A 16,426-nucleotide genomic window follows, 5' to 3' on the forward strand; every position below is an offset into this window, starting at 1 on the left:
TAATAATCTAGGGTCAAAAATGCTTAAAAATTAAAGACAAAAATGTTATGCGATAAAATAACCGTTGACCTACCGAAAACGGACGCATATGACCCATACTAGAAATTCGCAATTAATGAAATCGATTCATCTCTGAAATATAAATAAACGTACAAGTTTTCGGATTTCTAAAGAGTTTTTTTTTGAATTTTTTTTTTTGGAAATTCAAAAAAGAAAAATTTTCAAATCGATTTTTCTAGAAAACGGTTTATCCTATCGACTTAAATCAAGAGTACCTTTTAGTTGTAGAATACCTCACAATTTAATAATCCAGAGTCAAAAATGCTTAAAAAATAAAGATAAAAAAGTTATGCGATAAAATAACTGTTGCCCTATCCAAAACGGACGCCTATGACCGGTACTAGAAATTCGCAATGCACGGAATCGATGTATCTCTGGAGGATAAATATGTGTACCAATTTTTGTTGTTCTCAATAGAAGCGTTCTGGAGTTATTTAAGAAAAACTAATTACAAGACGCCATTTTCAAAGAGCTCTAGCTCCCTTAGGAAGCATTTTCGGACTATGTGAATTGGGATAAAATATCTTGAAATTATCTGAGGAATCTCTTGCCTTCGTTTGTCGATAGAATTTCTGGACACCCTGTATATTTAAAATAAACACAAAAAGTATTTGGTCAACGGATTAAGCGAATGTGGTAGATTTTAATGCAGATTACTAGAAAAGCCAATCTATGATGAGTAGGTTTGGATGTTATCCGAAGCATATCTTTATCATAACACTGTTTAAAACACAAAATGCGTTTTACAGGAAAATTGTACTATTTTTACTGATAATAAATAATGTAATAAAAGGTGATTAATCTTGAGTCTATAAACGAATCAACCACTATTTATAAGTAGACTTATAAATAGTTTCTGAATTGTAAAATATTCAGGATAAAGTACAAAACTTTAATAACCCACTAATTACATGGAATTCATTAATAAGCTTAATATAAAGGGCAAGAACAGATTTGTATTGGTTACCACAAAGCAAAAGGAATATGTTATCTATTTTAATATGGCGGAGATGGCTTGCATTCTTTGGATATTTTTAAAAATCCTTCGACATTTTCCATGCCTCTACAGATTGATTGTTTGGACGGCAATAGTCTAAATGCAATTTATTGGGACACCCTGTATATTTCAAAATAATTTTAAAATGTAGCTTTTATCAACTTACAAACTATTAATCTAAATTTTTTTTCAAATCTTTTACCATTTCGCTGTAATCTTCCGTCCCGTTAGTGGTGACTCACCCTGTATATGTAGCAATAACTCTACTAGAAATCACGATCCTCAGTAATGGGGAAACGACAAGAGAGAGAGAGAGAGAGAGAGAATAACTCTACTTATTTTGGTTTTAGCACCCAGTACTTAACTTTTTTTGGTTTTAGGACCTATTCTTCACAACCCAGTAGTTCCCCAAAGCGCTCGAGTAACTGCAAATTCAGCATACTTTCCTCCCCTACTATAAATATTGGGTACCTACATGATGCTTTAAAAAAAAGACACGAAAGAGAGTTTGTTACACTTTTACCACACGTACTGGATGCCAAACATATTTTTTTTTCAATATGTACATACTTCATAATGCCGATGCACATTTTAATAAATTGGAACTTAAATTGAAAGAGACATTGTCTAGTCAAGACATATTTTAGAAGAGCTCTCGCTTCGAAGAGCTCTTAGACATTAGTCTAAGAACTAGAGCCGAAAAATCATCGTCATAAGTAATATGGAGTTTGGCATATGAAATGTGTCTATTGTATATTAATAATTATGACCCCTTTCAGGCTGACACCTCAGTGGATACAGGAAGTAGCAATAAGGGATGAAAGGGGAAAGTTAGTGTAGTCTTTAAAGGTTTTCACCTCCTATTTTGTTAAACCTCCATCGATTTGCATGAAAATTGGTGACTGGTTAGAGCATACCCCAAGAAATAAAAATGATTTGGTGCCAACTTGCACTTTTACCCTGGGGGTGGATACCACCCCTTCTCGGGGCTGAAAACTATTTTATTAAAAAAACCCCACAAATCAATAGAGGGACAAATTATATGTAAAATTTGTTATACCATGTTATTAAAATAAATCAATACTTTTTGAGTTATTACAGATCAAAGATTTGTCTGTTTAAGAGCACATGCATGAAGTTACGGGTGATAAAAAGAACATATTAATTCATTGTATGTTACTAAAATATTATATTTATATTATTTCGATATTATAAATTTAGCAAAAGTGTATTCGAATATGTCAAATGTACCCATTATTGGACACCCCCAGTTTCTGGACATATTCAGTTTATATTGATAGAAAAAATTCAATTAAATATCGAAATAATTTAAAAATAATATTTTACTAACATACAATTAATTAATATGTTCTTTTTATCATCCAGAACTTCACGCATTACGCTCTTAAATAGACAAATCTTTGATCTTTAATAACTCAAAAAGTATTAATTTATTTTAATAACATGATGTAATAAATTTTACTTAAAATTTGTCCCTCTATCGATTTGTGGGGTTATTTTTAATAAAATTATTTTCACCCGCGGGAAGGGGTGGTATTCACCACCAGGGTAAAAGTGCAAGTTGGCACCAAATCAGTTTTATTTCCTGAGGTATGCTCTAACTAGTCACCAATTTTCATGCAAATCGATGGAGGTTTAACAAAATAGGAGGTGAAAACTTTTAATGGCTGCACTAACTTTCCCCTTTCATCCCTTATTGCTACTTCCTGTATCCACTGAGGTGTCAGCCTGAAAGGGGTCATAATTGTCAATATACAATGGACACATTTCACAGGAGAAACTCTATATTACTTATGACGATGATTTTTCGGCTCTAGCTCTCCGTCTACAATCATTCTTGTGAAAGTATCAGGGCAATCATTCGTGTAAATGACCACCGAGATTAAAAGTACGCCGCTATCATCGATTAAAGAACTACACTAAGCCGCATAGGCTAACCAGTCTACTTTTTTTGTAGACTTATAAAAGGCCTTTGGCGGAATGAGGATATCAAATGCGATCCACCTGCTATATAAATATCGGAAGATGTAAAACAAGTGAAAACAAAAAATTATACCAAATGGAAAAGAAAGAAAATAAAGATAATTTGCTACGCCGATGATTCAGATCTGATAGCAGAGAATGAAGATTATCTAAAACGGATGCTACATCAGTTTAATATAAAAGCCAAACAATTTAACATGAAAATTTTCTTACATAAAAAGAAAATCTTAGTAGGTAATATCAAAGGAATCAGTAAGGTGCTAACTTAAGATTGAAAAGCAACTGATAGAAGACGTGCTGAAATCTAAAAATATGGGAATAAACTTATCGAGTGACAACAATATTGAAGATGAAGTACGGGAACAAGTGGCAAAAGCAAGCAGAACAGCGATATAATATGGAGAATAAGATGGGGCTATGGACATAAGACTGTGGAGAAGACACTTGCAAATTAAACCAAAAGCGCGAATATATAATTATGTAAACTGACTTGTCATGACATAAATAAAACCCTCCAGCGGACGGGTGAGGCCTATCGCTCCACCCCCATATGAAAATACAACAAAAGCTTTGTAATTTTTTATTAACATATATGTATTTCAATGATACCATGGAAATCCTATATACTTTTTCTACAATATAATTTCTCTGCGAATTTTGAAAAGAAGATACTCTCTCTCTCTCTCTCTCTCTTGTTGTTTCCCCATTACTGAGGATCGTGATTTCTTCCAATATTCCTAATAATGTTTCTCCATTGGTCTCTATCTTCAGCTGCTCTAAGAGCTTCGCAGAATGAGTTTCCAGCTGAATTCTTTATTTGGTCGGACCATCTAGTTCGTGATCGTCCTCTTGATCTTCTCCCTGGAACGTTTCCAGAAACAATTAATCTCTCCAAACTGTCGTCACCTCTGCGAACCACGTGACCAAAGAATTGCAGTATTCGTTGCAGACATATTGTGGACAGTTTTTTTTTAATCTTGAGTTGGTTTAGAACGGAAACGTTTGTCCTATGAGCTGTCCAAGGTATGCGCAGCATTCTTCTCCAGCACCACATCTCAAAGGCATCAATTTTTTGGCGCTCGCATGCGCGAAGAGTCCAAGTCTCATACACGGAACTTGCAATATATCGCTAATGGTCCTCACAATCCTCACCCGGTCGAACGTGTATTTTTTATTGCTCCATATGTATAAGCTTGATAGAAAATTTCTTCTATAGTTCCCCGAAATTTAGTACAGTATGTTACATCGTACAATTAGCGTTTAGTTGCACACACACGCACATACAACAAAGTAAATCTCAGCTCCAGAGGACCTGAGATTCCCGAAGTGAGGTAGGATCCTCCTCCTCCTCAGTCGTTTCCTTATTGCTGAGTGTCGTGATTCCCTATAATACGAGCAACTATCTCTTTCCATCGGCTTCTGTCCTGAGCTTCCCTCATGGATTCAGAGAATGTTTTTCCACTGGCTTTCTGTACTTGATCCGTCCATCGAGTAGGTGAGCGACATCTACTTCTGCGCCCTTCAACGTTTCCCGAAATTATGTCTCTCAAGATTATCATCACTTCTTCTTGCAATATGGCCGAAAAATTTTAAGACGGTGGAGAGGCAAATAGAGGAAAGTCGAGTCTGAATATTAAGCTCTTGGAGGATTGAGTGATTTGTTATGTGTTCCGTCCATGAGATCCGAAGCATTCTTCTCCAGCACCGCATTTCAAAGGCGTCAATCCTTTTTCTGTCGTCCGATTTCATTGTCCATGTTTCGGATCCGTAATTAAATATGGGAAAAATTAAGGCACGTACTAATCTTATTTTGGTGTTCTTCGACAAGGAGCGATCTTTCCAGATTTTCGATAATCGACTCATAGCGTTTTTGGCCATGCCTATTCTCCTACGTATTTCTGTTTCACAAGATCCTGTATATTACTGATGTAGGATCCTAGATAATTGAAGTCGTTAACCACTTCAAACTGGTCTAAGGCTCCTGTTGTCTGAAGTGAATTTGAATAATCTACTATCATAATTTTTGTTTTTTGTTTATTGATCTTGAGACCACATCTATTGCTTTCGGCTTCCACTAGCTGCAGCAGGCTGGACATTTCTTCTTCGGATGCAGTTATTAATGTTGTATCATCTGCATATCTGAGATTTGAGATCTTCTTTCCTGCGATAGAAATACCGCCATTCCATTTGTCGAGTGCTTTTCTCATTATATATTCCCCATAGAAATTAAAAAGACTTAGAGATATAATACATCCTTGTCGGACTCCTCTACCTATTTTAAAAGGATCGGACTTATGGTTTTCAATTCTTATTCTGGTTTCACTGTTCTCATATAGGCTTTTCACCAGAGTTGACAGATGATCAGGAACCCCATCTCATGTAGAACTTTCCACAAAACTGTCAAGTCTACACAGTCATCGAAATTTTGAATTCTCGTGCTTTCTCAATGAGTTGTCGCATATTAAGAATTTGCTCCCTTGTGCCTTTACCCTTCACGAAGGTAGGATACGAGCACATAAACAGCTGAAAAATACGCTGGAATTCTTTTGGAAGACGACCCAACACTTGCCTTAAACAAAAGAGGTTATTGCAAATATTGCAAACGCACAAAAACCAGGTAATTTTGTAAGTGTTGGATGTGTGTTGTACATACATATTACAACATACTGCATGGAATATTTTCTGTATGGACTTTTCTTTAAAAATTGTTGTTTGTTGATTATTACAATCTTATTTTTCCTTTAAAATGGAATATATCTTATTTCGTTTTAAACTAGAAATAAAAGCAAAATAAGAAAAATGTTGAGAATTTTTATATGCTTGTTTATTTCTAAAAAATCTTGAATATTGCAATTAGGTATATTGAATCAGTAAACGCTAATATTATAAAAATACACAGCTGATAAAGGGTTTAAGGAAATTAATTTAATTTCTATTTTTTTTTTCGAATTTTTTCATTTTGGTACTCACAGGCCTCATCCGTGTGTTACTGAAAGGATATTGCAGAAACAAGACCAGGCATATCAAGAAGGTATTTGGAAACAAATCAAATCTGAATCCTAAGAAGAATAACCGGAAAGACATTATTGGACAGAACAAGGAGTAATGAAATTAGGGACTGATGCCGAACGTAGATAAACTTTATCTATTAACATCGACTTGTAGTCATAACATTTTAATATATTACATTATGTAAACCATATACGATGATGTTAACACTATTTACAGTGTGCTAGTTTCAAAATACTCGGCAGGATGTAAGTATTCCCACATTTTTCATTTTAACAGTCACATTTTTAACCTTTTGCTTTAAACTAACGTGGAAATACTTCATTCTAGGCACTGAAGATGTTCTGTTTAGAACGAAAACGTTCTGCAATCCATGACATTTTATAGTTTTAAATAAACGATTTTATACCAGAATACATCTCGAAGTTTTACTTCTGTATTCATTTCAATTATGTTACAATACCAAAAAAGTTACATGCAATATCATAGTCAAAAATATAGGCGTCTACTCTAAGTAAAGTTAACACGAAAATATCGACCTCACGACAAAAATTGTTAAAAGAAATTGTAATAATTGTAAACACGATTTATTTGGAACAATTTCAGTTTCTACCATTTTTGTCGAAAAGTTAAAAATGGCGGAGATATTGAGCAAAACAGGTTATCCTTTAAAATCAAGATGGCGGATAACGTAACGGAGGAATTCATTCGTGATTTTGAATTTAGGCTAATATTGACTTCCCTAAAGATTAGAAAAATAAAATTTTGGGCAGCTCGGCATGCAAGGTCAAATGCTATTCCGACTGGACTAATATACTTTTGAGTCTGATATTACTGCATGTAACTTTTTTGGTATTGTAATATAATTCAAATCCTTCTAACCACTTAAAGTTCTATGTTTTGGCTATCTGTGGGCAAATTTTCAGCCAAATCGATAATGATGCATTTTGGGAATGGAGAAAAATGTAAAAAACGGTATTTTAACGTTTTCTACACTATAAAATTTGATCAAAACCTTGTTTTGAATCAAAATAACTTGTTATAATGCCATATAATGACATTTTTGAGTCCCTTCTATTAAAATATTATGTTTTTTATTGATACTCTGCTACAGAAAATGCAAATTTGTTTAAATAAACACCAAATCACTGTAAAGTCGCATAAAATAACATTTTGAGAAAATAGAAGAAGATTTTTTGACCTTAAATATCTTATTTTTACGTCCCGTAGAAGCTATATACCAATTTTCAGACAAATCGGAGACTCAAAATTTTTTGCCTGAGTGATTTGACATGGAATGTACCCATATAACTTGTTTAAAATGACTTAATTTAGCTGATTTATCATTGCCATCGGCAACACCGCTAACTACCTTAAGACCATTCTTACTCAACGCTCACTGTGATTTGCCCAACTCACGTTGTTTTGAATACGTGCAATACTTACTCTGTATACACAGAAAATGCACTGAAGTTTACTCGCTATTAACTCGAGAATTCCCTGAGTAAAAAACAATGTGACTTAACGTGAACAAATTTGGTGATTGTTTTTTGATGTTGTGTTGACAGTGTCAACGGTTTCATTTGTATTTCGGGTTGGAGTCTGAATCGTCCATTAGTTTGTTAATGACCTGGCGAGATGGGTGATAAAACTGTGATTAGATTAGCCGCGCAAAAGCAGAGATACAGAAGGGTGAGTTTTTCCCGTGTAATTAATTTAATATAGTGTCTATTTTCGTTCTGTAAAGTAGCCAAACTGTATGGTTTGAGGCTGTTATTGATTTAGAGTTTTTAGAGGATCGGTTTATTTATAAAAAATTTTGGCGGATTAATATACACATTTAAATGCCTATTACTTTTCACTTTCACGTACCATATTAAAATAATAATCATAATAACAAATTACTAATTTACAAATACCTAATTGTTTATATCTAATTGTTTACATTTTAGGAACTATTTACAAATAATAATGAATTACATGTAGGTAATGATGCCATTGGTTTGTTTATTTTACATACATATTTTCATATTTTGTTTTTACCGTGAATACACCTAGGAGTTTTGCAGAAAAAAGTTGTAATAGGCGATAACTTCAGTAGTAATAATTGACTTATATACTTATCCTGTTATCCTCCCTCTCAAATTGATCCGAAACATTAATAAAAAAATTAAAATATTTCAAAATTATTAAAAACATAATTTTCTTTTCTACCTTCCTTGTTAAAACGATTTCATTTTGGAGCAAAGTCGTAGTGAAATAAAATAAATATAATTGAATTTTCTATGAGATACGACTAGAAAAATGTTTTAATTTATTACCTTTGCTGCAAAATAGCAACAAGTACAAAAAAGGGGGAGAATCAACCCTTTTCTTATTTAATGTTTTCTTTCAACCACTTTGATTGCACTTCACTTAGGACCTTTATAGTAGTGTAGGAAACAGAGGTTGAACCTTGCAAAATGGACACAAGTCCGGTTTTATTTTTTTTTTCTGGTATATCAAGAGGTGCTTATTATGAGACTAACTTTTTCTTAAAAAAATTCTCCCCAGAACCCCCCTTTTAACCCCTTTAAAGGGGGTAATTTGTGGTTTTTGCGAAACGTAGCCCTTCCTGAACGTTTTTCAAAAAAATTACCTAAGAGTAAAATGTACAGGACTATATTTCCTACTATTTATTTCCCGACAGTATATGTCTATCACCCACCGTTTAACGGGGGTAGTTGACAAATTTTTAAAAAAGATGTTTAAAAAAATATATTTGTCCCTAACTGTAATGAAAGAAACACTGCAGCAATTAATAAAAAATAAGTGGCTGATTTTTTGGTATAGGTTTCATTTAAGGGCAATTGCAAATTTTTTAATTACAGGGTGTTACATTAAAAAAAAACCTTTTTTATACCACCTGAACCGCCTATGCTAGAGTAAAAAAACTTTCAGCGATTATCCATGTACTGGTGTTATTTACAAATTTTTATAATGCACCCCCATTTTTTTCCGGAACCACCCCAAAAAGGAGAATTAATAAAGAAAGTGATTTTCTTGGAATCTTTCACACACCATGCCCTTTATATATCATTTTGTGCACGTTCTTATTACCCATGCATGGATACTAAAAGCGATTTCTTTGTGCAACCCCTGTAGCCAAAAAAAAAAAATAAATAAAGGGGGGGTTGAAAAATTATTTTTTTGCTTTTTGACCTGTACGGACATATGCTCCATCAATAGGGTTTTTCACAAATATATATGATTATTGCAACATCCCTGCGGAAACTACACCTATCCTTGAAAATAAACTGCAAAAATTACCCCTATCGCTTTTAGAGCATGTTTCTACGATTTTCTCATTACCTATGCATTTTTTTAAAACAAAACTTACACATAATTAAATACCACTATTTTCTCTACAAATAAGGTCCTATGCATTTTTTTGGTATAGGCAACCGTTACGGCACAGTGGCGCCGTAAACCTCAGAAATTTTGGCGGGCTCCAGTTTTTGTTTTTTCTTTTCGTCACCTATTCATTTTATTGATAACGTACTTATGGAAAATAAAAGAACACACTGTCTGATACACATTATTACCTATGCATATTTTATTTTCTTTGCATCCTAAAGTCACAGTGGTGGCCCAAAATCAATTTTTGATTATTTTCTTTATTAATTCTCCTTTTTTTTGGGTGGTTCCGGGAAAATATGGGGGTGCATTATACAAATTTGTAAATAACACCAGTACATGGATATTCGCTGGGTTTTTTAATGTAACACCCTGTAATTAAAAAATGGGTAATTGCTCTTAAATGAAACCTATACCAAAAAAATCAGCCACTTATTTGTGATTAATTTCCCCAGAGTTTCTTCTTAATTTTCATTACAGTTAGGGAAAAATATATTTTTTAAAACATCTTTTTTAAAAATTTGTCAACTTTTGGGGCGCCACCCCCGCTAAACGGTGGATGATAGACATAGGCTGTCGGGAAATAAATAGTAGGAAATATAGTCCTCTTCATTTTACTATTAAGTAAATTTTTTGCAAAAGGTACAGGAAGTGCTACGTTTCGCAAAAACCACAAATTTCCCCCTTTAAAGGGATGAAAAGAGGGGTTCCGGGGCGAAATTAAAAAAAAAGCTAGTCTCATAATAAGCACCCCTTGATATACCAGAAAAAAAAATAAAACCGGACTTGTGTCCATTTTGCGAGCTTCAACCTTTGTTTCCTACACTAGAATATTTTTTTTTTCAAACTTATCACACGTGTATCTTTTAACGCTAAAACATGAAGAAAATCGCTCTATTAAACCGAGAAATGGCTATTTGTATAACAAGAGAGGAAAGTGCTACTTTTCCTCCCGAGAATGAAGTTTACAAGTATTTTTTTCATTTTTAAACTAAATTTATCATAATAAATTTAACTAAAACTAACAAGTAGGTACAGTATAACTGTCAACTGTCAAATACAAGTCAAATTATTAATGTAAACATTATTAAATCAAAATAACAAGTTACTGTTTTACCATTCTGCAAAATACATGGTGCTCTATAAATAAACGGTTAAATAAAAATGTATACCATTTTTATTCAGTTGCAATGGGAAGCCAAAACCGTCTTAATTTTTACTTAGATTAGAGAGTGCAGCCAGCTCTCTTATCGACGATTTCACCTCTTGTGAAGCCTCTTAGAGGCTCTTCAGAGAATGCATAGGCTGCTTTCTCTAATCCTGGTAAAAATTTTCGACATATTAGTCACCCACTGCAACTGACGTGAAGGTAGTAGGTGCGTAGCGGCATCTGCTAAATGAAAGACTAAGTTTTTCAACCTAATAAAAATATTTGTAAAATAAAATATTTTTAAAAGATTTTTAATTGAAAAACTTATTAGTCCATTTCCCTGGTGACACCTCCAAGGCTTCTACAATATGCAAGCCATATGGATGCAGCAGTGAAGACAAAAGGGAAGGAATTGTACACTATGCAATTCACAACCCCCGTCTGTAGCTTGGTAAAGTTCCAACGGAAAATGGACCTAGTCACTCTATAGAGTAATACTAATATAAAAATAAAAATGTATATCCCAAAATGGGTGTAGAGGGTACTATAGTTGAGGATATTGAAAGAAAACAGCTCATATGGTATGGGCATGTGAGCCGAATGGCGGACGAAAGATTGCCTAAAAAAACTATGATGTGGCCCCACAGAAGAAAAAACGAGGACGACCACCACAGAGCTGAAATCTGGGAGTTAGGAAAGCGATTAGCGCTCGAAATCTAAATGAAGACCTAACTCAGGACAGAATACAGTGGCGTTTGGGAGTCGGACAAAACGTTATAAAACCGAATATATATATACCATTTTTATTCAGTTGCAATGGGAAGCCAAAACCGTCTTAATTTTTACTTAGATTAGAGAGTGCAGCCAGCACTCTTATCGACGATTTCACCTCTTATGAGGTGGTCCGGTCCAACCGACGATGTCAGTTGCAGTGGGTGACAATATGTCGAAAAATTTTTACCAGGATTAGAGAAAGGAGCCTATGCATTCTCTAAAGAGCCTCTAACTCCTATAGAATAACTAGGTCCATTTTCCGTTGGAACTTTACCAAGCTGCAGACGGGGGTTGTGAATTGCATAGTGTAGAATTCCTTCTCTTTTGTCTTCACTGCAGCATCCATTTGGCTTGCATATTGTAGAAGCCTTGGAGGTGTCACCAGGGAAATGGACTAATAAATTTTTCAATTAAAAATCTTAAAAATATTTTATTTTACAAATATTTTTATTAGGTTGAAAAACTTAGTCTTTCAAACGTTAAAATGTATATATGTATATACTTACATAATAGATAATAGAATATTGTATAGCGCGTCAATAAGTTATATAATAAGTCACTTTTACTTTTCCTCCCCATGGAGGAAAAGTACGACTCTGCTCCCTACAATCAGGTCAGAAAAAGTATACTTTCGGTAGAGGTAGGTGGAAAATACATTTTTTATGTACACCGATTTTGAACTTTGAAATTTAATTTTCTTCAACCTAGTTTTTGTGGTGTTTTTTGGTATTTTTCACGCCCAATGCCGATGGCTAATATTAAAATGTTAATCATAATAAATTACTAATTTACAAATACCTAATTTTTATATCTAATTGTTTACATTTTAGAAACTATTTAGGTACATATAATTAGTTATATGTAACGATGTCATTAATTTGTTTATTTAACAAGAAAATTAAATTTTTATTTACTGCCTCCTATTATCTTGAATACGCCATCTTTCTCACTCTCACTTTTTAACACTCGACATTTGATTTTTTGTAACAAAACAACTTTTATCTAACAATAAAACACTGAAAACGTTTCGTTTCGATACTTCCACAAAATTTATTAAAAAAACTATTTGACTACGGCCGTTTCGGCAGAGTGCCTTTTTCAAGTGATTTATTATACTATGTGTTTGCATTTTAAAGTCTTTAACTGAAGAGGTTTAGGAGTGGGGAGCTGTTTGTCTCAAGTTGGTCATTCAGAATTATATCTGTGTTTTTCAATTTATTAATTTCCATAGATTCTAATGAAGAGAGCTTAAGTAAGGCCTTTATTTTGAATATGAAGAATTTGAAACGTTAGAATGATTATGATCTAGAACGTGAAGTGCGTATGTAGAAGTGTCTGTTTTTCTATTGTTGAAAGCCCTTTTGTGTTCTGCTATCCGTTTGTCAAAGGTTCTGCCAGTTTGACCGATGTAAGTTTTCGGACAGTCACCAAAAGTCAGTTTGTAAACACCACTCTGTAGTTGCTTTCTCTTTCTGCTCTTATTATTTGTTCGAATAATTATTCGAACTTAAAAAAATATTTTTATAATATTTTCAATTCTAGCTCCATTTTTTGATTGCAACACTGTCAACAGTGCCAATTTGTACAAAGGACAAGTTTAGTGTTAGTTTTTAATGTGTGCGCCTAAAAAGGCATGTGCCTTAAAATAACTTTCTATCCCGGTACCTCCCTCACCCTCCAAGTACCAAGAGGGTAACTCCAGTAACTCGCCCGTTAAAGAAAAGGGGCAGTGTGGAATCAATCTAGCTCAGGGCAACATCTCGTCGCCCCACTCAAGTGTATCAGTACGAGATCTGGGCAACACACCGTTGCCAGACTCGACGCTAAAAAGTGAATCCGTCAAGGATAAAGTAAAGTGTGAATCGTGAAAACTTCTCTCTCGATCTGTTATACGTCCTCCAGGGACAACAGAGTTACGAGCAACGCAACAGTTCTCTATCTCTTGCACCTTTAAAGTGTCAGGTAGCATCACTCACCTGTTTCTCAAGCCCAAGTAAGACGCAACACTCTGTTGCCTTCAACCACACCATCGCCACATCGTCTCCAGACTGGATAGTGGAACTGGAACAAGTGACTTTGGACAGACAATATAGTGCGTACATGGACTGAAAGACTCATTGGTAGCTCGTAAGTACTTTTTGTAGTTTTGTAGTAGGTATTTTGTTTTCTCTGGATCAATGCTAGTGTTGCATCCACCCATTTATGTTTTATGTATGTTTGTTCTCTTTCTCTCCTAGGTTTTCTTACTCTACTTTGTATATATTTCCTCTTAATAAAATGTTAGTACTCATGGTAAAAGCTCCTTTAAACCTTAGTGTTTAAAAATCCCTCTCTCACCCCCTTTATTACAGGTACAGGTAGATAACCTCATACATTACATTTAGAACCAGCACCTCTTTAGTAGTATAGTCTCTCTCTTTTTGTTAGGACGATCTTTATGACGTCCTATTGTCATGTTGTGATAGGTATTATCTCAACATTATTCTTAATGTATTTGCTTAAGTTGTTGTTAGTTCTGAAAGCTGGTGTTATTCCTTTCTTTTTTATGTATCTGGCTATTTTTGTTGATATCTTGACTGTATATGTGATAGAGCATAAGGTACTGGGTTTTTGACATGTCAAAAAATAACTTCGAGATAGAACTGAACATCATTAAGCAAATAGCAGTAAACAATGGTGACAACGAACAAACAATTAACAAAATTTTAAACCAAAAACTCCATTAAGAAAGCCCTAAAATTAGTCTATCTACAACCACATAAAGAACCCATTACCTTCTGCTCTATCACATATACAGGCAAGATATCAACAAAAATAGCCAAATACATAAAAAAGAAAGGAATAACACCAGCTTTCAGAAATAACAACAACTTAGCAAATACACAAATAGTGTTATAATAACTTTTGTGGAAGTATCGAAAACAAACGTTTTCAGTGTTTTATTGTTAGATAAAATGAACTTCCATCAAGTAACGGTCGAATCCATCAACTATTTAAAACAACTTTTGTTGTATTTTCTTATCGTTATCCCTTATCTAACTATAACCCTACAGTTCTTGCATTCACGTATATCTTTCTTTTTTTCTTAGAAATTAATCTGTTTTCGCATGAGTTACACCCTTGTGTATAACGTTTTTTTTTTAAAGGAAAGAATGTTAGTAATTGTCCCATTTAATGATACTCCTAGTTCCAGCATATCGTATCCAGATCATGTCAAGGTACAAAACTTTTTTTTTTGTTTTTTGGGAGGTGGGAATCTTCGTAAGACCGTCTGGGAAGGTGTCCCAGGTGTATCGGATTCAGTCCGTCCTATCTCTATCTTGCCGGGCCGCCTGCCGACTAAACCCACCCCCTCTTTCTCCAGCCGACTGGTCTGAAACCGCTCTTAGAGAGCATATCTGGCCCGTCGACCTTACTCATAGCTCCCCTCCGGCACTCCGGCACAAAACCTAGTCCTTAGTCCTCCATATTATATCATTTCATATCCTCTCTTGAATTGACTTACTAAAGTCCTGCTATTTTATTCTTTGTTTTTTACTTGTAGAAACTAAACTTTATAAACCTTTTCTTTCGTTCTCATCCACACTTCAACTTATTTAAGTTACAGTGGGTGATCAAATTATTATGATCACTTCAAAAAACTTTGTATTTTGGTGTTTAATAAAGAATAAAACTGCATATAAGCATCTAATGATGTGAATATAATATAAAAATAGATCATAAACACGTTCTTTTACAACATTTTAAAATATTTTTTTCTTTGACCTTAAATAACAAGTTTTTTTAATATTTTGTGTGACCTCCTTTAGCTTCGATGACAGCTTTGATCCTCCTTGGCATGCTTTGAATGTTTCTCAGACAGTCTTCTTTTATTTTATTGTCTCTGTGCCAAGTGGCAATGAGTCTCTCAATTAACTGTTGCTTATTTGTGACAGTTTCCTGGGCAATCCCCCTCTTCATGAGCTCCCATAGATTTTTGATCGGGTTGAGGTCTGGGGAATTGCCTGGCCATTTCAGTACTTTAATTTCCTTTTTTTCCAGGTACGATGTTACTGTTTTTGCCTTATGGCACGGTGCTGAATCGTGCATAAAGGTAAAATCCTCCGATTCACCAAACCAGTCTTTGATTTGTGGCATAAGCTTTCTTTCCAGGACTTAATATACTGATGTTGATTCATCATTCCATTAACAATGTACAGCCTCCCTGTGCCCTTGCTGCTGATCACAGACCATACCATGCTCTTGAGAGGATGCTTTACTCGCTCCACTATGCAATCCTTGTGATATTTTTCACCCACCCGCCTTCGGACGAAGGCCGACTTATCCATGAGTATCTCCACTGTAGACTCATCGGAGAAACATACCTGTGAATAAAAAGAACTCTGAGATATTTCTTTTAGAATAAAAACAGTGGTTATAGGGATTTAAACTTTAGTAGTGACGTAATTTACCTTATTACAATCCTCAGTTGTCCAATGTTTGTGTTCTTTGGCCCATTCCAGTCTCTTTTTCATCATTGCGATGGTCAACTTCGGGTTCTTGGCAGGGCGACATGATTTGAAACCTTGCTCAGCAAGCCTTCTGCGGACTGTCATGTCAGAAACTGGCATCCCAGCTTCACGAATAAGTCTTGTGAGGATTCTCCTTGGCTTCTTTCTATTGTTTACGAAGATATCCCTCATTTTTCTCTCGTCTCTGGGTGTAGTGACACGCTTTCGACCACATTTTTGGGCACGGTGGTGAGTCAGGGGTTTGTTGGTATCAATTTTTTTCTTGATATTGCTCACTGTTGCTTGCGCTACTTGACATTGTTGAGCTATCTGACGTTGGGAAAGCTTTGTATTCAACAAAAAGGTCTTTATCTCCACTATTTTAGACACAGGGACGTCTTTAGCCTTACCCATATGATTTTCTTCTCAAAAATCGAAATGTTTAAAAATGTCTTTAAAATTAAAACTGATAGTTTTTTTTCACTCACAATCACCACTAATACATTAATAAAACATACTAGAAAGATAAACCGATACTAATCTTTC

General features: G+C 34.5%; 1 protein-coding gene across 1 annotated transcript in view; it reads left to right on the forward strand.

Annotated features, from left to right (window-relative positions):
• Nucleotides 1-7,494: 7,494 nt before the first annotated feature.
• Nucleotides 7,495-16,426, forward strand: part of LOC114326180 (transmembrane protein 47) — a 182,305-nt gene continuing 173,373 nt past the window's right edge. The window contains exon 1 of the mRNA XM_028274446.2: nt 7,495-7,762. Coding sequence (XP_028130247.1) covers nt 7,709-7,762 — 54 coding nt within the window. The 5' untranslated portion in view covers nt 7,495-7,708. The remainder of the gene's footprint in view (nt 7,763-16,426) is intronic.

Source organism: Diabrotica virgifera, chromosome 7 (genome assembly GCF_917563875.1).
Source record: "Diabrotica virgifera virgifera chromosome 7, PGI_DIABVI_V3a".
Lineage (NCBI taxonomy): Eukaryota > Metazoa > Arthropoda > Insecta > Coleoptera > Chrysomelidae > Diabrotica > Diabrotica virgifera.